At 50.1% G+C, this 24,852-nt stretch overlaps 1 protein-coding gene across 4 annotated transcripts in view; it reads left to right on the top strand.

Moving 5' to 3' along the window:
* The window catches only part of PI4KA (phosphatidylinositol 4-kinase alpha), a 112,344-nt gene that overhangs the window by 77,180 nt on the left and 10,312 nt on the right, over positions 1-24,852 (top strand). For all 4 annotated transcript variants that reach the window (XM_035723881.1, XM_035723879.1, XM_035723878.1 and 1 more), the window contains 15 exons: positions 2,243-2,362; positions 5,022-5,114; positions 6,326-6,482; positions 6,721-6,848; positions 12,799-12,957; positions 13,244-13,395; positions 14,842-14,949; positions 15,534-15,661; positions 17,269-17,388; positions 17,549-17,628; positions 17,726-17,919; positions 18,900-18,990; positions 19,363-19,530; positions 20,210-20,263; positions 24,448-24,568. In XM_035723881.1, the coding sequence (XP_035579774.1) occupies positions 2,243-2,362; positions 5,022-5,114; positions 6,326-6,482; positions 6,721-6,848; positions 12,799-12,957; positions 13,244-13,395; positions 14,842-14,949; positions 15,534-15,661; positions 17,269-17,388; positions 17,549-17,628; positions 17,726-17,919; positions 18,900-18,990; positions 19,363-19,530; positions 20,210-20,263; positions 24,448-24,568 (1,873 nt within the window). The remainder of the gene's footprint in view (positions 1-2,242; positions 2,363-5,021; positions 5,115-6,325; positions 6,483-6,720; positions 6,849-12,798; positions 12,958-13,243; positions 13,396-14,841; positions 14,950-15,533; positions 15,662-17,268; positions 17,389-17,548; positions 17,629-17,725; positions 17,920-18,899; positions 18,991-19,362; positions 19,531-20,209; positions 20,264-24,447; positions 24,569-24,852) is intronic.

Here is a 24,852-nt window from a genome sequence, read left to right as displayed (position 1 = left end):
CAGCACCTCTCCTGAATGCCGGAGCTGGAGTGAGGCTGCTGTCCCAGTAGAGCCCCATCCAGGCTGCACATGGAGTTGCACAGAGCCTTTTCAGACCAAAGCACTGGCTTGTGAACACAAACGACTGCAAGGTGAGCCATTGTTCTGGTCAAGCAGAGATGGACCAAAAATACTACAACATATGAGAGGAAAAAGTCACCTCAAAAGGGATCAAAGATAAGAAAAATCCCACTAGAAGAAATCTGGTTTAATAAAGAGAAGGTACAAGGAGAGGGGTGTGTGAAGTTGACCTCAGCAACACTTGTCAGGGTAAAGCTAGTTCCCAGGGGCATCTGGGTGGCTCAGTCGTTAAGCGTCTGCCTTCGGCTCAGGTCATGGTCCCAGGGTCCTGGGATCGAGCCCCGTGTTGGGCTCCCTGCTCTGCGGGAGGCCTGCTTCTCCCTCTCCAACTCCCCCTGCTTGTACTTCCTCTCTCTGTCAAATAAATAAAATATTAAAAAAAAAAAAAACCTAGTTCCAAAGTGTTTCTGGGTCTGGAATCCAGGAAGGACAGAGCAGCTAGCCCAAAGAACCTCAGAGGCTGTTTGGAAATGCATTCTGCAAGAGCCCGTGGGTGGTGCCTAGCATTGCCGTGTACTGTTCCTCCTTCCACAAAGGTGTTGGAGCAGTGAGGTTAGAGCATTTGGGGAAATGAAAAAAAAAATGGAGCCCTCCATTCGGCACTCAGCAGCTAAGCTGCACAGAGGTGGGCCTTGTAACTAGGCCATGCCTGTAGCTTGACGACTGTCTCTGTCTAGTGGATACACTGGTACTCTTCAGGTTGAGGGACTTTCTCAAACTGTTCATATTTAGGAACTGATTTTTTTGTTGTTGTTGTTCACATGGAGGAGAGGGGCTTCAGCTCCCAAGGCTATGGTCTAAAGAGAGGAAGCCCCCTTTCATTTCTAAAAAGGTTCATTAAACCAAAAAAGCCTACAATAGGGAGAGCTATGTATTCTTTTAAGCATGGCCTAGGAAAGGAGTGGGAAATGCAAAAGCTTGCACTGGTGTCGATGCTTCTACCAGGCCTCCCCTTGGTGTTGCCCCAGGCCCCGTTTCCCTTCCCCCTGCACATCTAGTCCATCTGAACCCCACCCCACCTGCCATCCAGCCCTCAGTGCCCAGCCATAGTGTCCCGGTCCTGCCTGGGCTTCCTGCCAGCAGCCTCAGCCTGTCCTGAGCCATCATCTGTGCTGCCCACCAGGGTGGGCTGATGCCACTAGCAAATCTGCTCTGCACACCTCCCCGCTACCTCTGCTCATTAGCCACTCCCCATCACCATAGGGTCCACGGTTGGGTTTCTAGGGCTCCATGAACCCTCCGAAACCACTGACACAGTTTTGTAAGTCAGTGCTCATGCACTTTCCTGAGGGGAGTCCTGTGGCCCACCCTAAACTCCCTCACCTGGCACACAAGGCCTTTTGGACCTGGCCTATCTCTGGCCCAGGCTTGCCCACCTACCATCTAGCCCCTTGTATTTGCTGCTTCTGCAGTGCTGACCTCTGACCCCTGAGGGTCCCCAGAGCAGAAGGCCTTCTCACATCTCCGGACCCTGCCAACTGTCCCTTTGCCCCAGCATCCCCCTCCACCGGTTGGCCGGGCAGACTCAGGCCCTCGTTCTGCCTTCCTGCTGTCCATCAGGCCGCCCCTTCACAGCAGGGCTGCTCAGGTAGGAGAACTGCCCACATGTTGACAGCAGGACCAGGACTCTGCCGCTCTGTGTTCTGGGGAGCACGGGACTTGGCAGATGGCAGATTGTCAGCAAGGATGTGCTAAAAGAGTAACGGTCCTCTCAGGTTTACTGTGTGTGCTGGCCACTCTGGGCGAGTCATCCTTGTTCACACATGAGCAATAGCCAGTCAGAGACGGGGGCTTTAACTTACTGAGGCTCCCACAGCAACGGATGGACCCAACATCAGAACCATTGTTTGCTCTCCTACCTCACATACCTTTAAAATAAAACAGCCTTGGGCGCCTGGGTGGCTCAGATGGTTGAGCGTCTGCCTTCTGCTCAGGTCGTGATCCCAGGGTCCTGGGATCGAGTCCCGCATCGGGCTCCCTGCTCCTTGGGAGCCTGCTTCTCCCTCTGCTTCTCTCTCTCTCTCTCTCTCCCTCTCTCTCTCTCTCCGTCTGTCGCTCATGAATAAATAAAATCTTTAAATAAAATAAAATAAAACAGCCTTTTTTTTTTTTCTGACTTCAGGAATATCTGAACAAACATCAGAACTGGGTATCAGGACTGTCCCAGCACACAGGGCTGGCCATGGCCACCGAAAGCATCCTTCACTTTGCCGGCTACAACAAGCAGAACACCACTCTTGGGGTATGTGTGAGCCTCCTGGGAGCCACAGGGTGAGGGGAAAACCAAAACTGATGTGGGGCTTTTTCCAAAAGCACCTGGGCACCCGTGCCGCACATGCAGCGGTGCTGGCAGTAGGCGGATCAGAGTCCCATGTACAATCCCCAAGTTCAGAGAGAGCGGGGCCGTAGAACCTTACTGTGTTTTCTTGATTCATTAATGATATCAGATTTGGATTTCTGTGTATCCCCAAGGAAGGAAACTGAGCTCTGGGAGACCTAGTCAGCATTATCTTATAGTCATGTCGATTGGAAACATTTGCTGGGTTTTCCTGTTTCAGCAGGTGCCAGAGTGCACGTGCATACACATCTTCAGCTTCGTCTTGTTCTGCTCAGGATTCTTTTAGAGGGCAGCACATCCATGAAGTAGCACTTTCTTAGTTAAATCAGAGTTTAGGATCAAAGCAGCGGACTTACAACAGGTATCTGACTGGCAGCATTGCATGGCGGTGTCTCCCAGCCTTAGGGCCTAGCACAGCGTCTGTCAGTCTGTCCCAACCAAGTATGGCTGTAGGCTTCTTAACTCTGTGCCTCTTAACTCCTCTCAGGATGGGGAGGTGGGGAGGCTGCCACCTGTCTTTTACAGACATGATAGGGCATGGGTACAGAGGCTGAGCACCAGGGAGGGAGGATGGCCCTGTGACTTCTCACCATGGCCAGGACTCTAAGCAGGAAGTGGGGAGCCCATTAGGCAGAGCCGAGGGCCCTCAGCCTCTGTGCAGGGCCTGGGGCAGTGCAAGAGGAAACCAGTGTCTTCTCACGTCCCATGCCCTCCTTGGAGCTCTCACCAGAGGTCACTCCATGTTCTCTGAAGACATCAGTGTTGCACACCCTCCACTGATAGGCCAGGCCCACTGACATGAGATCAGCTCCCTGACCTGGGTCTCCACCACTTTGACAACACAAGCAGAGGCCAGAACTGGGGACTGCTCAGAATGCATCTGACAACTCCTGGTCCTCTTTAGGCTCCAGCCAGCTGGCTTGTAAGAGGTCAGTTTTGCCTAAAAGATTTAAATCTTTTTCTTTAAAAAAGAGATTTACGTTTGGTTTTCCCTTTTCTGTTTCTGAAGAAGAAAGGATGTATTTATTGGTGTCTTCCGACTGTTGGTTGTACTGGAGATCCTGGCCAGCTGCCCCTGTTCCATGAAAAGCACAGAAGCGTGCTGGCCCCCAGAGTGACATCTCCCCATCACATGGCACTCAGGAAAGCGCCGCTCCTGGGGGGCTGTTTCAGAAGCATGATTTCAGGCTGGTGGGTTGTGCTGCATCGAGACTCAGAAAAGCCCTTCAGGGCAGTCCTCCATGTCACAGTGCACCAGGCACGTGAGCCGGAGCAGTCAGAGTAGTTATCCAGGGGACAGAGGTGGCCTGCACCGCGGCCCGCCAATGCATTTGCTGCCCGGGGAGCCTGCAGACATCACTGAACCCCTGGTGCCTGGTGAGAAGGCCACTGTTGTCCCCATTTTGCCAGGGAGTATATTCAGGCTAAGAGACAGCAAGTGACCTCTCTAGGGCCTCATAGCTAGTGGATGGCAGGATCAGGTTCCAGTGCAGTTCTGCTTGATGCCATAGGCCACACAGTCTCCAAAAAACATAAAGCAGTTTTACGTGACCTTTTGAAAAGTAAACCAGCTTAATAATTTTATGAGAAAATCATGTATTTTTGTTCTTGCTTGTGGTTTCTTCCCCAAATTTCATATTTTCTTCCTCCAACCCTCTCTCCCCACTCACCTGCTCCCTCCCCCCCCCAAAAAAAACAGTCCATCAGACTTCAGCCGTTGAGAGATTCATTTTCCCCAGTAGCATCCATATGTCAAGAAGTGGATAGGTTGTCTTGGTTTGTAGTAAAAGATGCTGAAAGGAAATGTGAAAGGGGTCATCCTCGCTGCATATTCATAGTCTTCGGTGACACCAGGCAGCACGATAGCTAGAGAGCATGGTAGCAGTGACCAGCCAGGGTTAGGGAGAGCAGTCCTCACAACCCTGAGGGATGGGAGGTGGGCTGGGGGGCTGAAGCTGAAGCAGAGGAAATGAGGGGGGTGTGGTCTGCAAATACTTTCCCCTTTCTGTGGGCCGCCTTTGTACTCAAGAGTGCACCCCTTTTGTCTTCTGCCACTAGACCCACATTAGACTGGTGGCAGCTATTGGGTGTCTCTGAGCCCCTGCTGGCTTTTACTTGCTCTGACACCATGCTCTCAACCTCACCCTTCACCATCTTCAAGTCATGTTTACACACCAGCCCACACCCACAGAGGAGACAGCCCGGCACAGCATTTTCATCATAGGTTATGATGATTTTCACAATGATCTGGTGATTATGTCTTTTGCAAAGGTATGTTCACCACTGGGGATAAAAACAGTCGGCAGCAAATTGAAGCTATATCATAAGCTGCCCTCCACAGAAAATTTTTCATACTAAGATTTTTTTTCATCTTTTTTCCCTGGGACGTATCAGACTAGAGGCTGTTCTAAAGTATTTTGTTTTATTAGCTTGCCAGCACTGAAGATTTCTAATAACCCCTGGATCTGAACTTGACTTCTTAATTGGACTTAGGCTTAGCCATGGTGAACATGAGAAACACATGTGGCAATGGCCTGAAATAATTTTTGATACTTGCCTGTAGGCAACTCAGCTAACGGAGCGCCCGGCCTGTGTGAAGAAAGATTACTCCAACTTCATGGCGTCCCTGAATCTACGCAACCGCTATGCGGGCGAGGTACTTCTGCCCTTGTGTCCTGGGGTCCTCGAGGTGTCCTCTTGCTCCAGTGCCAGTCAGCTCCCTCCCGGTGGAAAACGCACTCGGGGGTCTGGAACTCACTCATTTAGGTGGACATGAAGGCGTGAGCCCTGGGACTCATCAGCACAGTCTGGAGCATTTATGGCAGCCACTCACCACCTCTGCAGGAGGGCAATTGCACATACACACAGTCTTGCCATGCTGAAGCATTCTGTCTCTCTGACTTTGTTATTTTGTTTTAAGTGGTAGCAAACATTCGTTGAGTGCTGTGCACTATCTGGGACTGTTGGTGAGGTGTATGTACTATTATTCCAACTTTACAGAAACTGAGACTCTTGAAATAAAGGAACCTGCCAGAGTCACATAGGCAGAGCGGGGGGGTGGGAACCACATCTCACCATGAGGGCTTTCGCCTTCCACGCTGCACTTTAGCCCAGCCTGGCAAGTTGCTTCACCTCTTGGAGCCTCAGTTTCTGAATCTGCAAAACACAGAAGCTCGTCTGCGCCATTTCAGAGGTCCCTGCAAGTCCATCCGTGCCTAGTCTGAGTCCCTCCCCGCCATGGGACTTCCTCATTCTAGCAGTTGCTCTTCCTCTTCCTGTGGGCCCTCGGCAGGGGGGCCCCTCACACTGCTAGGCTGCCACTGACCCTACATTCCTAGAGCTGAGAATTGCTCTGAGGGCCTATTCCACCTATTTTGAATATCCCCGTGGTGATAGGAAGTGTGTCTTTGGCAGTAGGTTTGGTTTTGGAAGGAGTTAGACCCTTTCTATATAGTCAAATCTGGTAGATAAGAGAGCAACATGCTTTTGTTGGGGGGAAGAAGTTATGTACAGCTTTAAAAAGAGTGAGGCTGATCTCGTTTGAGTCATTAATTGACTCTGAAAGAATGTATTTAATCAGTCAACATCATGCAGTCCTACTGTGGTTCAGACCCTGGATTCAGTGCTAAAATGTAAAATTGACAAGACCAGGTCTCTGCTTTCAAGGACCATCTAGAATGAAGGGAATGCCAACATACATTGCTAAAAGAGAAGTTCCCCCAAAGTGTGAGCAGTGGTAACATCATTGAAATGACCCTGTCACTCTCCACACACACAAGCTGTAGTTTAAGACAGTGGGGCTCTGGTCAGGCCTTGTCTGTCTGAGTGGATTACGTGTGACTCTCTTGACAAGTGCGCTTCTTGCAGGTGTATGGAATGATTCGGTTCTCAGATGCAACAGGCCAGATATCTGACCTGAACAAAATGATGGTCCAGGAGCTGAATACAGCATTAGACCTCAGTAATCCTCAGCACTACACGCAGGCCATGTTCAAGCTGACAGCAATGCTCATCAGCAGCAAAGGTAATGGACAGAGGTACTGGGGAGCTCTGGGCTCGTTTGAAAATGAGTGTTTACCTTTGTTTTCCTTAGTGAGCTGGGGCTCCCCCAGTAGAGATCTCTTTGGTGTCTCTTCGGGGTAGAAGTAAACAAAAGACCATCATTGGCCCACCTGGTGCTCTGTCTTGTTGACTTGGGGAGGCAAGCAAAGGGTTCAGCCCGTGTTCAGGGCTTTTTCTGAACAGTGTGTGTTTGGTTGCAGATTGTGACCCACAGCTCCTTCATCATCTGTGTTGGGGTCCCCTCCGGATGTTCAACGAGCATGGCATGGAGACCGCCCTGGCCTGCTGGGAGTGGCTGCTGGCTGGCAAGAACGGAGTGGAAGTACCGGTAGGACACCTGCTGTGTTCAGCGCCTGAGGGTGGGGCTGGTGAGAGATGGAGAGAGCTTGACCTGGCTGCTCAGCTGACACGCTTGGAAACCCCAGGCAAGCCCCTCACCCTCTGGGCACCCTCAGTCTCCTTATCTGTAAGATTGTGCTATTAATGTCTGACCACCGGGCTATCTCGGAGACAACGGGGAATGTATGTTAAAAGGATCCTAGTGGCTCCTAGAAGTTGTTGTTTCTCAAAAGCTCAGTAGAGGGAGCCATTTCCCTGAGAGTGGAACACGTGGGATGTGATTGGGAGAGGTGGTGGTTGTCCACAAAGCCATTTCTCTTGGCCTGCTAACTTTGGGAGGGGTAGTCTTCCTGGTATCCATATTTTTCCAGAGTTGCTACTGGAGGAAGCCCCGAGGCAAGGTCATATACGCCCTTTCAACTGACTGGATGAATATCTAAGGACTGTTAAATTTTTTCAAAGATCTTGTTAATTTTCATAACAACAGGGAATTTGGCATTTTTTTCTGTCTTTCTTAAGATGACTTGAGATAAGTGGTCAAAAGGGGTGTTTTCTTGTTTCCTGAGGAAAATGGAATATTTCCGAAGATGGAATTAGAATGTTCTAGGCAGGTGCTGGTGGTGGCAGTAATCATCATACCTCACATTTGCCTGGGATGTTATAACTGCATGGAGTTTGTGTTGGGCACACCATTCAGTTTGGGGAAATGTTTTGGTCCAGCTGGCTTCCATGGGAGATTACCTGGTCAGGAAGAGGCACTGATGGCAGCCTCTAAGGAGAGGGAATCACCTGAGGCCCTGGGCTCACCAGTGGCTCCTGGACCCTTTCTCTGTAGAACTAAAGTAGGCACTGGGTTCTCAGCCTGGCCTGCTCTGCTTGCATCAGGGAGCATGCAGAATGGCCTATGAGAGTCCTGTTGCAGCCTGCAGGGGCTCTGACTGCAGGTCAATGCTCCTCATCTGTATAATGAGAATAATAGCACGGACACCTATGACATAGAGTTGCTGTGGAGATTGAATGGCTTAATTCACCTCATGGGCCAGGAACAGCGCCCAGAACATAGCAATCTATTAGTAAATACTAACTGCTGTTTGTGGTGGTAGCTGTTGTCATTGCCAGGTAGAGGATTCTGCATTGACAGCGATCTGCCATTGTTTATATACACCCATGTGCCCTCCCCCCCTTTTTTGGTTTTCATCTATTTTACTGCTGCATATGTTATATGCCTTATAAAAGTGTTATTTTTGTTCTAAAAGTCAAAAGCCAGGGGACCTGGGTGGCTCAATCAGTTGAGCATCTGACTTCGGCTCAGGTCTTGATCTTGGGATCCTGGGATCGAGCCCCACCTCGGGCTCCTCACTTCGAGGGGAGTCTGCTTGTCCCTCTCCCTCTCCCTCTGCCCCTCTCCTGCTCTTGCTCTTTCTGTCTCTGTCTGTCAAATAAGTAAATAAAGTCTTTAAAAATAAAAATAAAAGTCAAAAACCTTCCAAAGAAATTAAGAAAAGGACTTTTTTAAAAGCCTTACACATTTATCCAGATAATAATTTCCATTTCTCACACTCTTCAAGTCTTCCTGTAGACTCAAATTCAATTGTTCTCTTCAGCCCAAAGAAATTCCCTCAGCATTGCCTATATAGTTCAGCTCTGCTGGAATAAATTCTCTCCGCTTTAGTTCACCTTCATTTTTTATGCATATGGATATTTTTCCTGGATCTAGGATCCTAAGTTTACAGGTTTTTTCTTTCCTTTTGCTGCTTTTAGCATGTTTAAGTACATCTATTTTCTACTGGCTTGCATTGTTTCCAGGGAGAAATTAGCAGTCATTCTTATAATTGTTCCTCAGGAGCTGCTATTGTTTGTTTAGGTTTTTCCTTTTGGCTGCTTTTAGGATGTTTCCCTTCATCTTTGATTTTTGATAGTTTGACTATGATAATGTGGTTTTCTGTGTATTTCTCCCTTTGCGGTTTATTGGGCTGCTTTATTTTTTTTTATTTATTTTTTTTTTTATTTTTTATTTTTATTTTTTTAATTTTTATTGTTATGTTAATCACCATATATTACATCATTAGTTTTTGGTGCAGTGTTCCATGATTCATTGTTTGTTCATAACACCCAGTGCTCCATGCAGAACGTGCCCTCCTCAATATTGGGCTGCTTTAATTTTGAGATTTAGGGTTTTTCATCAAACTTGGAAAACTTCAGGCCAATATGTCTTTAAATATTTTCCCTCATTTTCTTGTCTCATTTTGGGATTCCAGTTACACACACACATGTTGGTGGCTTCACGTTGTCCCACAGATCATTAACATTCTCTGCAGTTCTTTTCACTTTTCTCTCTCTCTCATTTCATTTTGGTTCATTGTAATTGGTCCGTCTTCCAGTTCACTGCTCTTTTTTGATGCTTTGTTCCTTCTGTTGTTAAGCCATCTTATATATGTTTTATCTCAGATATTATGATTCTCAGATCTAGAATTTCTCTTTCTGTTTTATAGTTTGTATTTCTCTGAGATTCTCTGTATCTTCATCTAGTTTTTCCATCTTTACCTATAAATATTTGGTCATATCTACAATATTTATTTTATAATCCTTGTCTGATATGTTCTAGTATCAGGGTCATCTGTGGGTCTGTTTCTGTTGATATTTTTTCGTTAGTGTTTTAAATGTTTTTATTGTGTTGTAGATTTTGTGTATAGAAAAACAGTGGAGACTGAGGAGCACTGCTGTTTTACTTTCCCAGAAAATAGGTCTTTCTTTTGTTGGGTGACTAAAATAAAGGTTCACTGACCCCTACCGCTGAGGGGTCAGTCTTGGCAAGAAGGATAGATTTTTCCTACTTTTCACCCCACCTTCATTTCCCTTTCTCCCCCACCTCATCAAAATTAGAAAAGGGGTCATGGAAGGATTTTTATGCCAAATTGCTGTTTCATTTGGGGTCTTTTGGACCCTGATCCATTTTCCCTGCCCCTGCCATGAGCAGTAGCTCTGCTGGCTTCAGGTCTCTTGGCCTTTGGCGGGCCTTGTCCACCCACTTGTGTCCAGACCCAGCACTGGCCCATGGGCTGCTAGAGCTTGCTGCTCCCTGGGAAAGTCTCTGTAAATCAGTTCTTTGTGGCTTTCTTACTTCTCAGCAGTCCAACAGATAAGCCTGATTTTTTTACATCCTCCAGAACGTTCTTGCTGTTCACCTGGGACTGAAGGCCATCTGTCTCCTCACACTCCCCATCCCTGCCTCTGTAAGGACCTGTTGTCTAGGCCCAGCCAACATCTTGGGAAGGCTTTTAACTTTTGTTTTTGTGTCTTTTGTATTGTTGGCTTCTGGTTTTTAATTTTTTCTATTATAAAAACAACGTATGTTCGTTATAGAGAAGTTGGAAGATAGGAGTGTAATGGAAAAAACAAAAATCATTGATAACTCCAACTTTAGAGAGACAATTGCTGATGGCATCCTGATGGCTGATGGCATCTCCTGCATTCCTAGAGAGAGCTATGAGTTTGTTGGGCTCACCTCCACATGAAACCCCTCTTTGTGAGAGTCTGGGGCCCATATCACACTAAGATGGGAAAGACCTCTGATCCCTTGGTATGGTGCTCAAATTCATGACCCAAAACAAATGAACTAGCCCCACCCTGACCTCCACCCGTCTGTGTCCAAATCTCTGTGAATGCCAGCATAGTCCTTCCCTCTGCTCAGACAAAATCCTTACCACCATCCCTGACTCCCCTTTTGTACTTCCCACAAATGATCCTCAGCAAATCCTCTCAGATTTACTGTTCTACCTTTAAAGTATATCCAGAAGCTCACCACTTCCCAGCATCCTAACTGCTGCCCCCTGATCCCACTCTCCATCTCCCGTGGACAAGAGGGGCAGCCGCTGGCCTCCCTGCTTCCACCTGGGCCCTCTCTGCCTTCTCCACATATACACAGAGTGAGTCAGTACAATATGGGTCACATTAGGTCCCTCCTGTGCCTCAGACCTGTCAGTGCTGCCCATGCTCATTCAGAGTAGAAGGCACACTTGTTTCTATGATCTGCAAGGCCCCTCTGCCACCTCAGCTTTCTTCCCCTCTGCTCCCCTTGCCTGCCCTGCTTATAGGCACACTGGGGTCCCTGCTGCCCCTGCCCTCCAGGCATGTTCCTGCTTTAGGCTTTACACTCTCTTGGCAGTGCTCTTTTCAGGCAGCCAGGAAGCTGCATACCTCACTTCTACATCTCCTCCAGGGCTTGTCTCAGCTGTACCCTGCCCACCGTGTCTAGAATATCCCACACATATGTCTATTCGTTCTTCTAAGCCCTTTCATGGCTGTTTTCCCCTTAGCTTTGATCAGCATCTGATATCTAGATCTTACTTCTCTTGCCATCTGTGACCCTGCCATAGACTGGGTGGATGTTTGTCTTGTTCACTGCTCCATTCCTAGAGCCTAGAGGGGAAGCAGCCAGGCCCGGAGGCAGCAGCCAGATGTGTTTATTCAACACATGAGTGGGCATACCGCTTTGCTGTGGCTCATCAGCCCTGGAAGCCTTGCAGTTTCTTCCTCTAACATAAGACTTATATTTGGCTGCAGGAAACAGAAACTGGGTACAGTTCCTTGGCCACCAGGGGCCATCCTCCTGGTGTCACGGGCAGCTCATTTATATCCTGGCTCGTGTCTGCGACTCTGCCACCCTGAGCATGTGGACTTGGTCCTCACCTTCAGGACCTCCAGATGGCTTCTGTGCCTCCATGCAGGAAGGGCATGAGGGCAGAGGACGCTGGCTGCCGTGGCCTTCGCCCAGTTGATGCCCACCTGCTGATTAGTGCTAATGAGAAGCATTGGCCACCCTAACCAGCAGAAGCCTGGGTGAGGGTACCTGTGACTAGTCACTCGGCCTCCCTGAATAAAACCATAATAAAGAAAGAGGGAATGGATACTGGGCAGGGAGCCAGGGCATTCACATCCCACGCACCAAGCCTCGGTTACCACCTCTCTGCAGTGTGTCTGAATACCCTTGAAGGAGCTGCCAGGTATCGTTGGGCCAAAAGCAGAGGCTGCTGCCCTGCAGAACCACCCAGTGGCAATTGCAGACTCAGTTGGGCCCCCACAGTTATTCCCCGGGCTGGTTAGGGGCAGGAAGGTGATGTTCAGGGTCTGTGTTGGGTGGAGAAAACGAACTGGGCTCCAGAGCCAAAATCCAGCCCTGCCTTTGCCAGATTAGAGGCCCTGAGCAGGTGACCGCACCTCTGCAACCACAGGTGCTTCAGGATTATTAGGAAGATTCAACGAGGCGAAGCCTGTTGAGGGCCCACCCAGCGCTAGGCCCATCCCAGGTGTGCTGACACCACAAAGCAGGAGGCCAGCACCTGGCCTAGTGATATTTGAAGAATGGGCTTTTTGGTAGAAAATGGCTGGGAAGTTAGATCATAGGTGATCTTTATTTTTTTGTTCATTCTTTCCTTGGTTTTCTCAATTTTTTTTAAAGATTCTATTTATCCGAGAGAGAGAGATATCATGAGCGGGGCGCGGGGGGGGGGGGGACGGAGAAGTAGAGGTTGAAGCAGACTCCCTGCTGAGCAGGGAGCCCAATGAGGGACTCAATCCCAGGACCCTGGGATCATGACCTGAGCTGAAGGCAGACGCTTAACCGACTGAGCCACCCAGGGGCCCCAGTTTTCTAAATTTTGTTTGTTAAACATGTGTTCTTTTTTTTTTTTTAAGGGGTGAGGAGGGACAGAGGAGGGGAGAGGGAATCATAAGCAGGCTCCACCCCCAGTGCAGAGGCTGACATAGGGCTCTATCTCACGACCCTGAGATCATGACCTGAGCCCAAATCAAAAGTCTTAACCAAGCTTAACCAACTGAAACACCCAGGCACCCCGAGCATGTATTCCTTTTATAATTAAACAGCAGTAAGTACCTTTCTGTGCTTCTCAGAGACACTAACCACCATTGCATACTTGCAGTTTATGCGGGAGATGGCAGGGGCCTGGCAGATGACAGTGGAGCAGAAGTTCGGCCTGTTTTCCGCGGAGATAAAGGAAGCGGACCCCCTAGCAGCATCAGAAGCCAGTCAACCCAAACCCTGTGCCCCTGAAGTGACCCCCCACTACATTTGGATTGATGTATGTGCTTCCCCAGGTCCCACCCGCTATAGCTGCAAGGTCAGGGGCTCCCCCTGGGGCCAATGGTGCAGTAAACACAGAGCTCCAGGTTTAAGACTGCCTTACCTGGGGACAGGGGGATGGTTATTCCAGCCTTCTCCCCAGGCCCTTGCCGGACTCGTTGTGCTTGCCCTAAGACCCCCACCCACCCTCCTATTGGCGCAGAGCCCCACCTCGCTGGCTGTGCTGGCTCTGCGGGTGGGCGGGCCAGGCCCCCTGCAGAGCAGCATGTTCTCTTCCCACTTAGTTCCTGGTGCAGCGGTTTGAGATCGCCAAGTACTGCAGCTCTGACCAAGTGGAGATCTTCTCCAGCCTGCTGCAGCGCTCCATGTCCTTGAACATCGGTGGGGCCAAGGGGAGCATGAACCGGCACGTGGCGGCCATTGGGCCTCGCTTCAAGTGAGGGGCTCTCCTCTCGTGGTGGTGGCAGGGATGGGGTGGGGGAAATTTCTGTCAGAGTTGCTGGTGCAGTAGGCCCTCTGCAGGGGACGTTCCCATGCTTGGTCCTTTTTTTTTTTTTTTTTTTTTTTTTTTTTACCAGAAACTGATCAAGCCCTAGTACCTGCAGGGCCCCTGGGAAGGGGATCTGGATGGAATGATCTGGCCTGCCATGCCCTTCCAGGGCTGAGGAAGTCGGCCAGCATGCTGTCCATAGCAGGGGAGTGTTCAGAAAGATGGTTCACTCATGGACCTGGGGCAGCCAAATGTTGGGCAGCCTTTCTAAATTGGTTGGGGGTGGATGGCAGCAAAAGGATTCTGGTGTCATAGTGCTGAGTGGAAAACAGCAGGTGGTGTGGCAGAGCTCAGGTGTGACAAACTCAGACTGGGGGGCTGGCAGTGGCTTTGGGCAGGTCCCTTTACCCCTCAGAGATGTTCACAGAAAACTTCAGATCATGCTGACTACACCAAGTCGACTTTTGCCAAGTCCTGTGGAAAATACTAACCACATCTGGGGATACCCCCTTTTGGGGGATATGTGGCCTAGTAGGGAGGCTCAAGCCCCATGCTACGGTCAGGGGTGCTGTGGACACAGCAGGCAGGGTCATTCTGGCATGGGGAGGGCCTGCAGGTGCCTGGGTGGTCGGTCAGAAGGAGGGTGAGGGGCCCCCTTTCAGGGTACGCTACCCCTGCCTGTACCCCTTCCTGCTGCCCACTGCTAACACCAGCTCTTTCTGCCCCTCCCCTGAGCTCCAGACCCATGTTCCTGCAGCCCCCGGGGAACCCCCTGGGACTATGTTTCTCAGACCACTGTGGGGAAGGGCTAGTAGTCTTTTCCCTCCATTTCTAGTCCATCACAGATGTGTACCTTTATAAAATGCATGAGAATAAATTACTGGAAAAGACTTCACACTGGACCCCCATAGCAAGGTGCAATTGCTGTAGAAATGAGCAGATACCCCATCTCAGTTTCTGTACTACCTCATCACAGACGAACACCATCTGTAGATGCCCATCAAGTAGCCCTGGCCTGGCAGAAACCAGGTGCTCAGTAAATTTCCTTTTCTTTTAGCTTGAATTAAATGTTCTACCTTTGTAGCCCCTGTAGGTGACTGCACTCAGAAAGTAGTTTGCAGGTAGTTTGCAGACAGACAAACTTCTGGCCAAGGCAAATAAACACACAAATTGTTCATTTACCCCAGTTAGAGTGAAGGTTTTAAAAAACAACAACAACAACCCTTTCCTAGGACATTTCTGGTACAATAAACCACGGTCCTGGCCTCCAAGAGCTCTGTCATCCAGAGACGTGCCCTGAGCTCTAGGGCCGCATGGTTTGCACAGGAGCTAGAGACTCCTCGGGCATTCCTGGGCGGCGCGCTCTGACTTGGTGCCTGGTGTTCTCTGCAGACTGCTGACTCTGGGGCTGGCCCTCCTGCATGCCGACGTGGTCCCAAACGCAACCATTCGCAACGTGCTTCGAGAGAAGATCTACTCAACCGCCTTTGACTACTTCAGGTACTCCCCCAGCTGTGCTGCGTGCAGGTGTCCCACATCCCCAGAAGTCCTGGCACAAAATGGTATGGCCTGATTTATGCGCTGCCCTCCTTGTTCAGTAGCTCTGGTGGCCCTGGGTTTGAAAATCCTCAGCCCTGTGCTGTCTTTCTACGTGTGTGCTTGGTTAGAGCTAGCCTCCCTGCACAACATACGCACGTCTTCCCCCAGTTCAATGGACTGAAGAGATTAACTGCATCCATTTAACTTTCCTGTTCCTCTGGATGGTTACCACACGAAGAGTGGCTTTGCTAGTGCGCAGGTCGTGTTGTATAGAGACAGCTGTATCGGCCACAAGCACACCATTCCGGCGAGCGCTGTCCACAGCACTGGGAATAGTGGTGGAGGTGGCCATGGGAGGACTCAGGAAATCACCCCACTTTTTTCCATAAGAGTGAATGAGATCGTTGTTGCTGCTGACTAGCTCTGGGCTCACCTTTTGTCATTCAGAGACCGCTCATGTCCCCTCTCACATGCTTTTATAATATGCATGGCTTCTAGTCCCAGAGTCCAGGCACTCAATCTTGTCCTCTTGTGGTTGTTTGAAGTTGCCCCCCAAAGTTCCCTACTCAAGGAGAAAAGAGGCTGCGTGAAGACATAAGCATAATGATTAAATTTTGGACAGCCATGTTCTCAGACAAGAAGTACCTGACTGCCAGCCAGCTTGTTCCCCCAGGTAAGCCTTGTCCTCAGCTGGGCAGCTGCTCCTGGGTGATGGGGGCGGGCAAGACAGTGGTGCACAGTGGGCAGCCCTGCAGGAGCCCCGTCAGAACAGTGAGGGTCCCGCCGAGCCCTGGCCGTGGCCCTGCTGCACGGTCACCAGAGACCCAGAGCCTGCCTGGCCACCACTGGTCCTCCAGCCTCAGCTGACAAGCATGACTAAGTGCAGGGGGCCCTGAGCAGAGGCCACATGGCATAACTTCTCCCAGCACTAGCCCAGTTCACCAGCCCCCACTGCGTATCTGACAGTCCATCCTGGGATAAGGCCCATGTGCCAAGATGAATAAAGCACTGTCTCCTGTCACCTGGTAGGTGATGTCAACATGAGGAGATCGTGGGAGCACCCCTCAAGGACAGGCCCTTGGCCCACTGGAGTTAGGGAGCCAGAGAGAGTTTTCTGGAAAAGGTGACATGTGAGCTGAGTCTCCAAGGATGAATAGGAGCGAGCCAGGGTGGACAGGGTTAAGGAAAAGGCGCTACAGTGTAAGCAAGCAGCAAACCACAAAGAAACACATTCCTGTTTCTCTGAGCAGGAAGCTGATTCCCCAGCACAAAGTAGGGATGAGGAGCGCAGTTTCTGCAGGCAGACCCCCAGCCGACAACCTGACTGCAGGGAAAGGAAAGGCAAACTAAAAAGCAAGCGCAGAGATTTTCTGAGGCGGCGTCCTGGCTCCACGGAGAGCAGGGCCAGCAGTGCTTCTCACCTGCCTGCACGGCCCGACTCACTGCTCTGTTGAAGGGCAGCATGATGCTGGCCATGAGAGAGCTGTTGGTAATTGATCAGGATCGCCACCCACATTTGTTTTCTTCTATTTTAAAAGCTAGGAGAGGGGGGTGCCTGGGTGGCTCAGTTGGTTAAGCGACTGCCTTCAGCTCAGGTCATGATCCTGGAGTCCTGGGATCGAGTCCCACATCGGGCTCCCTGCTCAGCAGGGAGTCTGCTTCTCCCTCTGACCCTCTTCCCTCTCGTGCTCTCTCTCATTCTCTCTCTCTCTCTCAAATAAATAAATAAAATCTTAAAAAAAAAAAAGCTAAGAGAGGTATGCCTGGGTGATTCAGTTGGCTAAGCGTCAGACTCTTGATTTCAGCTCGGATCATGATCTCAGGGTCGTGGGATCGAGCCCCGCACCGGGCTCCGCGCTCAACGGGGATTCTGCCTGAGATTCTCCCCCTCTCTCTGCCCCTCTCCCACACTGGCATGTACGTACTCTCTCTCTCTCTCAAATAAATAAATAAAATCTTAAAAAAAAAAAAAGTTAGGAAGACTATAATACATTTTAGTAAGCTTTCTGTGTAGAATGGTTAAAGAAACTTCCCCAGGGCACCTGGCTGGCTCAGGCAGTAGAGCGTGTGACTCTTGATCTCAGGGTGGTGAGTTCAAGCCCCACCTTGAATGTAGAGCTTACATTAAAAAAACAAAAACAAACACACACTTCCGAGAGGTTGGTTTATTCTGCAGATCCATCAACCATGTCTTTCCCTCCCTGCTCTTCCACTGATCACCTTATCTCTGGTAAAAATCCAGACGCCTCATTCTGGAAGCAACAACGTGTTTCCCTACAGATAACCAAGACACCCGGAGCAATCTGGACATAGCAGTCGGCTCTCGGCAGCAGGCCACTCAAGGCTGGATCAACACCTACCCCTTGTCCAGCGGCATGTCGACCATCTCCAAGAAGTCAGGTTGGTTGAAGGTTTGCTGATAGGTCCCTCCAGTCTGAGTCACATCTTGGCGGTTCAGACAGTGAGCAGAGCACTGAAAAGCAGCTTCTTGGGTTCTAGAAGTGAAGCATGGGCCGGTGAACTCAGAAGAACACACTTGGGCCTTCTCTCTCCTCCACAGGCATGTCCAAGAAAACCAACCGGGGCTCCCAGCTGCACAAGTACTACATGAAGCGAAGGACGCTGCTGCTGTCCCTGCTGGTAAGGTGACACCCATCCTATGCCCACAGCACTGGAAACAGGAGCAGAGTGGCACATGGGTACACACAGAAGGCGTATTGATGTCTCATCTCACCAGGCCACCGAGATTGAGCGTCTCATCACATGGTACAATCCACTGTCAGCCCCGGAGTTGGAGCTGGACCAGGCCGGAGAGAACAGTGTGGCCAACTGGAGGTCCAAGTACATCAGCCTGAGTGAGAAGCAGTGGAAGGACAACGTTAACCTCGCCTGGAGCATCTCTCCTTACCTGGCCGTGCAACTGCCAGCCAGGTGGGGCCCTGGTCACACCTGCCTGATGAGGGCCTTGCCAGAAGTCTAGTACCAGGGCACCTGAGTGAGGAGAAATATGATGTGGTCACTGCCAAGGACGGTCGGGGAAGTGATCTTAGAAGCCTGGTCCTCTGCCCTAGATGTTGACCCAGTCTTTCTGTGCAGTGCTTACACAGCACAGACTCCTGCCTGGAGTGCCCCAGTACCCCAGAACCCACGCAGGAAGCGTCTGAGCACATTCGAGGAGGATAGGAAGCACATGGAGGCTGTCTGTCGCTCCAGGGAGGCAGGCCTGGGGAGCCTTTGGTTTGTTCCCACAGGTTTTTCAGCAGCAGGCTCCTCAGATTAGGTGGCCAGCAGCCGAGTGTCCTGTGAACTCTCCCCTCGTAGCTCTCCAAGGTCAGAACTCTTAGACCAATGGTAGCCAAGAGGGGCCTCCCAGGACCCTGTGTTAAGTCCCCCGAAGAAGTGCATCTACCCCACATGCAGGGGTGGACATTTCTTCCCCATGAGCCCACACTTGCCTGCTTACTGCTTCCTCCTGGTTCTAATTCAGTCCTCTGGGTCAGGACCACAGCCTGTTATCAGGTGTTCATGGAAAGTCCACCTTTCCTGGGGCAGTGACCCCTGAAAACTTGTACCCACCCTCCCATCTGCTGACGTACCTTCCGGCCTACGGGCTGCCACGCCATATGTGGGCTGCTTTGGCACCAGGGCAAGGGGTTGTTCTGAAAGCAAGGACTGTAAAGGGGGATGTCCTTTGATTGGGAGTTTGAGATCGTTCTGGCATTCATGGCATAGCCAGTCATAATGCTGTTTATTGTAAACACTCATGGTCAGAGTTACCAATACGTCAGTAGCGTAGTGTTAAGTGTTACTTGGCATTAATCTGCATCCCTCCAGTTCAGGTCTCCCTCTACCTGCCTCTCTTCCGTGGAGATGGGAGAGGCCACCCCACCCGCACCCTCTGTGTGCCATAGGTTTAAGAACACAGAAGCCATCGGCAACGAAGTGACCCGTCTCGTGCGGTTGGACCCAGGAGCTGTTAGTGACATCCCCGAAGCTATCAAGGTAGTTAGTGTAGCACGTGCTGGGGCCTGGGCTCAAACTGCACAAGAACTGAAATGCCTCCCAAATGCCTGGAAACTAGAAATGTGACAAAAACCTGGCAACTTCAGCGGGATAATGACTTTTCTAATTTCCTGTGTTTTCCATTTCTCAAGTGAGGCCTTTATTATGCTTACAGTAGAAAAATATTGAGTGTACTTTACCCGAGTTAAAATTATGCTACTTTACATCATGTATCAGAAGCATTTCCCCACGGTGTTGTAAGTGCTTCATCATCACTTTGGGACCGCCCCTGAGATAACAGGGTGGGCCGGGTGTTTCCAGAGGGGCATCAGGGCCTGCCTGTGCCAGACCATCTCCCTGTTTCCTTCCCAGTTCCTGGTCACCTGGCACACCATTGACGCCGACGCGCCCGAGCTCAGCCACGTGCTGTGCTGGGCACCTGCCGACCCGCCCACGGGCCTCTCCTACTTCTCTAGCATGTACCCGCCGCACCCTCTCACCGCGCAGTACGGGGTGAAAGTCCTGCGGTCCTTCCCGCCGGTGAGCCCGCGTCCTGCCTGAGTCGGCCCCGGTGGGACCACCAGGCAGTGTTGGGGTGGAGACAGGAAGGACGGGCTTTATCTCAAACTTGATGTGGGCCTGGTGAAACATGGGTCCATCTTCGAGCAGGTCTTCATCCCCATTTCTGTTCAGGCAGTCATAGAAGACAGATTTAGTTCTGATTCAGATACGTTAGGAAGTTGACTTGAGTTTGGTGCCAGTTGTGGCTGTGTGGGCACAATCGCCCAGCCGTGGGCTCTTGGGAAGCCTGGGAATCCCATGTGACAGCCACAGTGACAGGGGTTTGGTAGCTGACTCACCGAGGCCCCAGCACACGGGCCTGCTGTGACTTCAGCCTTTGTCCCCGAGCAGGCCCCCAGCAGTGAACACACATGGGTGGGCCCTTCCCCTGTCCTCGTTCCTTTTGCTTTTTCTCACCCATCATGTGTTTCAAGCCATCGGCCATTTTCCTTGCTGTCCTCTGGGTTTTCCCTGGTTCTCAGTTCCCTGTGATCTCTAGCGAGATGGTGTCCAATGGGCTGAGTAACAGTGGGGCCATTCTGGGTTGGAGTGGGGCCCTGGGACAGCCATCTGTGTTGCTTTTGTTTTTACTGTCCTGGAGGTAAGGAATTGTCTTCCCTTCCTGGAGGTCATGATTGCTCGTCCACCTCCTTTGCAGGACGCCATCCTGTTCTACATCCCCCAGATTGTGCAGGCCCTCAGGTATGACAAGGTAAGGCTGTTCCAGCATGTGCTGTCCCTTCTGAGAGCCGTGCCGGGCGGTGGGGAGGGGGCCCTCGGCAACAGGGATGGGGCCTTGGGAGCAGGGTCTCCGAGCTCTTCTCACACACACCCCCACCGAGGCTGTGGCCGGTGCTCATGGTCAGGAGGCCCCCCTCACCCCACCTCACCCTGAGGCCCCATCTTGCTGTGCAGGATCAGTGGGCTCTAGAAATATTGCCAGCTACTTCCTCAGTCCCTGAATCCAGCTCCCTCGTCTCTTCGGTGGGAAGCAGGGAGGGTCAGACAAGATGATGTGTGTTTGGTGTGCTTGGGCTGCCAAAGCAAGGAACCACAGAATGGGGGGGTTAAATGTATTTCTCACAATTCTGGAGGCTGGAACTTGGAGACCAAGGTGCCCATAGGGTTGCTTTCTCTTGAGGCTTCTCTCCTTGGCTTGCAGATGGCTACCATCTCCCTGTGTCCTCACGTGGTCTTCCCTCTGTGTATCTATGTCCTAATCTCTTATAAGGACCCCACATTGGACTAGATGCCACCCTAATGATCTCATTTGAATTTAATCACCTCTTTAAAGGCCTGTCTCCAGACACCGTCATACTGAGGCGTGCACGACTTCAACCCATGAATTGGGGATGGCGGGGGGGCACAGTTCAGCCCTGCATGTATAGCATACCTGTACGTGAGATGCCTAGCCCAGGGCCTGGCACAGAAACAGCCCCCTGACACAGGACTGACCGCAGCCCGGAACCCACACTACCCGTGCTTCATCCCAGCACCCTCCCCCCCATGCTTGAGTCTTGAGTCCGGCAGCAATAGCCGCCCCTTTCCCGCTTCTGCCGATTCCGCTCCGCACTGCATGGGGCACCAGAGCCCAGGGTGTCGGGCTGAGCCCTTGTGGCAGTGAGCACTGGCTGGGTGTCCCGGGGCTAGCTGCTTCCCCACGGATTGGCAGGATGCTCTGTCTCAGTCCACAGACCAGAGTGCTTCTAGACCTGTAGCCAGCCTTTAAAGACGGAGTCCTGTCTTAGCGTGGTAACTGCCAAAAGCCCTCCAACTCAGCAGGTAGTTTTGATACTGTGCCAGAGTTTATTCACCAAGCCAGGGCCCAGCACTTGGGGGCCCGTCACAGTGCGCCTTTTCTCCAGGCACCCATTTCCTCTCCCTCCCCTCCATCATCTTCTCCCTCTACTGTTTGTGTCTTTGCTTCCACCCCAGCCCTAGAACGCCTCGCTCCCCAGGCAGCGTGCTCTGAGCTCTGCTCTGCGCCTGGCCGCGGGGGCCTCCATGGGCTGCCGTTCGCGTGGAGGTGTGGGTGGGGGCTGCGGCCAGCATGTGCGAGTCAGGCGGGCTGCTCTTGGTTTCATTTGGCCATGATTTTACATAAGTTGCTTTCCACAAAAATCCTGATACATTTTTCTCTTTTTTTTTTTTTTCTAGTTTTCAAAATTGGGTTAATTCCTTGGCATTATCCAAAAGTGACTGAGTTTTTCTCCTTTTTTTCTCCCACATATCATTATAAATTCGTGGATTTTGATATGTTTGGTATGTCTCAACCCACTAGTTATTTTTGATGCTCATCTTTCTGACTCCTCGGAATCCCCAAGTGTCCCTTCTTTGATCTTTAGTCCTTGATAACCTTGTTTTCTAGGAAGGATAAGATATTCTAGGCTCTTCTTATTTTCTGCCTCAGACCTGGAATCACCCATTTTCCGAGGAACTCCAATTCATTTTACTGAGACAACATAATCTAAACGCTAAGAATGGTCACTGTCATTGAGTTGGTCGTGGTTTCTAGGCCTTTCTAGTAGATAGAGCTTTTTGCTTTTGTTTTTTTGTTTTGTTTTTTTAGAGGAAATATATCATGAGATTATACTAATATTTTCTTTTTTTTTAGTGTACTAATTCAAATGTAGGATTATAGAGTTTTTTACTTTAGTTGAGTTTATGTTTGAATCTTTTAATACTAAAAATACTGGTTTCTAATAACTTTAACATACTATTTCTTTGCATTATTCCACTATGTTAATAGTTTCAGAGTCACAATACCTATATTATTACAACATGATTACTAAAAACTGGGTCAGATTTTTTTGTCTTTTGTTCTTGGTATATTTTCCACTGGGAACATACAGTCAGATTACTTGTTTTTGTTTTTGTTTTGTTTTTTTAATTTCAACTTTTCGGCAAAACATGGGTTTATTTGGGAATAAAAGAGAATTGCAATCTGGGACAGACAAGCTGTGGCAAAACCATAGGCAAGTCCCTAAATTACTCAATTCTTTTTTTATTTTTATTTTTTGAGAGAGAGTGCATGTGCAAGCAGGAGGGGGGGAGGGGGAGAGGGCGAGAGAGAATCCCAAGCAGGCTCCACACCCAGCACAGAGCCCAACGTGGGGCTCGATCTCATGACCCCAAGATCATGAGCTGAGCTGAAATCAAGAGTCGGATACTTAACCAACTGAGCCACTCATGTCCCCCGCAAATTACCCAATTTTAAAGTCACTTGAAATGATTCTTCTCTGTGAGGTTATGTCAACTCAAGACTGAGCTAGCTTCATTGGTTTCTTTCTTGCTTTCCATTTCTAGGGGTTTTTTGTTTTTTTTTGTTAAGTCTGAGCTTGATGGGATACAAATATATTTGCTTATATTGTCTTTAAAAAGAAGGATAAACCAAAACTAGAGGGAACAGACAGGGAGCAGACAGGATGGAAGTGGCCATACTTAGTAATTTTTTTGACTTTGGAATTATCTCATTGCTTGTATAATTAGTTATAAAGCAAACATGGATTTGTTTTCAACCAAATTGTCTGGCAAGGCAGATATTAAATTCATTAAGAACCGCACAGGGAGGGCACCTGGGTGGCTCAGTTGGTTAAGCGACTGCCTTCGGCTCAGGTCATGATCCTGGAGTCCTGGGATCGAGTCCCGCATCGGGCTCCCTGCTCAGCAGGGAGTCTGCTTCTCCCTCTGACCCTCTTCCCTCTCATGCTCTCTATCTCTCATTCTCTCTCTCTCAAATAAATAAATAAAATCTTAAAAAAAAAAAAAACCGCACAGGGATAAAATGCTAACTAAAACCTTTCCCAAACCTAGAAGGCTCCATGGGCCTCAGTGACTGATGACACTTCCTCCTTGCTCAAACAGCTGCCTGTCTCCACCTCCCTGTGATAGTCTGTTCATTACTTCATTGAGTCCCCTCTGTGGTCTCAGCAAAACTGACCACATTACTATCGTAAAAGGACATAACTCAGGAACAGCCAGGTGGAAGGGCAGCATAGGACAAGGGATGTGGGAAGGTTGCAGAGCTTCCATGCTCTTTGGGCGCATGGCTCTCACCACACCTCCACCAGCCCAGAAGCTCTGCAAACTTTTATTTAAACACACTATAAGTTGAATGTTTATAGTTTATCTTTAGATCCTTTTGCTGGGTTCGCGTTGGGAAACCCATAGCAAGGAATTATTTGAAATTTGACCTGCTTGGTAAGCCCACCCAGCCAAGTTGAGGACATCTATCCAAAGACTACTTTACCAAATGCAGGGGCCACGAACTGCGGTGGTCAGGGGAGAGACCACTCCTTCAGAAGTCTTCCAGAAAGGCCTGCACCTTTTTTAACTTTTGGACAGGGTAATTAAAACTGGAGCTACAAGTAGCAGAACATGACTAAGAAGGAGAAAGAGGAGAGGTCCTTAGGATAGTGGTCATGGTATGTTAACTCATGAAGAAGTGTCTGTGTGTTAGAATTTTCTGGAACCTGCCCATCACTGTGGAATATTGTTCCAAACAACCAGTTTATAGCTGAGTTTTAGTACGCAGCCTACTCATTCCTCATACTTGACAACAGCAGAAATTGAGAGTTCTGGTTCTTGGAGAGTTAGGGTTCTTAAGAGTCCAGGGGAATGCACAGAGGAAACAAAAGCTGGCTCCTTCCTGTTTTGCAGACCCCACCGCCTGGGGCCCCATGTGCCCCGTCGGCCAGCTAGCAAGCTAGAACTTGGCCTAGCCCCTGGACTGGGCTCACACATCCCCAGACAAGCTTGCTCACACAGCTGGAAATCACTGGTCCTCACTTCTTGCTAGGTCTGCAAGTGCTGGGAGTCCATCCTGCACTGGGTTAGAGTCTCCCTTAGTGGAGAGGTGTCCAGGCCTGGGCTGATGGTGACCCTGCTCTCCTATAGATGGGATATGTGCGAGAGTATATTCTGTGGGCAGCATCCAAATCCCAGCTTCTGGCACACCAATTTATCTGGAACATGAAAACTAACATCTATCTGGATGAAGAAGGGCACCAGAAAGACCGTGAGTATTTGTCACCTTCCCTCAGTCCTCACCCCCCTCCAAAGCCCTCCAGGGCCTGTGCTGCCCCAGCCCATCCCTCTGCTTCCCATCCTTTAGTGGGAACGCCTCATCTTTAACACCCAGCAGGAGCAGGACCCCCCTCCTTCATGAAGCCTTTGCTAACCTCACCTGCAGACACCCTGCCTACCCTGGCACCATCCTGCAGCTCCCCAAGCACATGCGAGAGCTTCTTCTCACCCTGCCCTTGACCTAGCAATTCCGTGTGGGGACGAGGCGGCGACCCA

Source organism: Zalophus californianus, chromosome 14 (genome assembly GCF_009762305.2).
Source record: "Zalophus californianus isolate mZalCal1 chromosome 14, mZalCal1.pri.v2, whole genome shotgun sequence".
Taxonomy (NCBI): Eukaryota; Metazoa; Chordata; class Mammalia; order Carnivora; family Otariidae; genus Zalophus; species Zalophus californianus.
The sequence above is the reverse complement of the archived record's forward strand: the minus strand, read 5'-3'. Positions and strand labels throughout refer to the sequence as shown.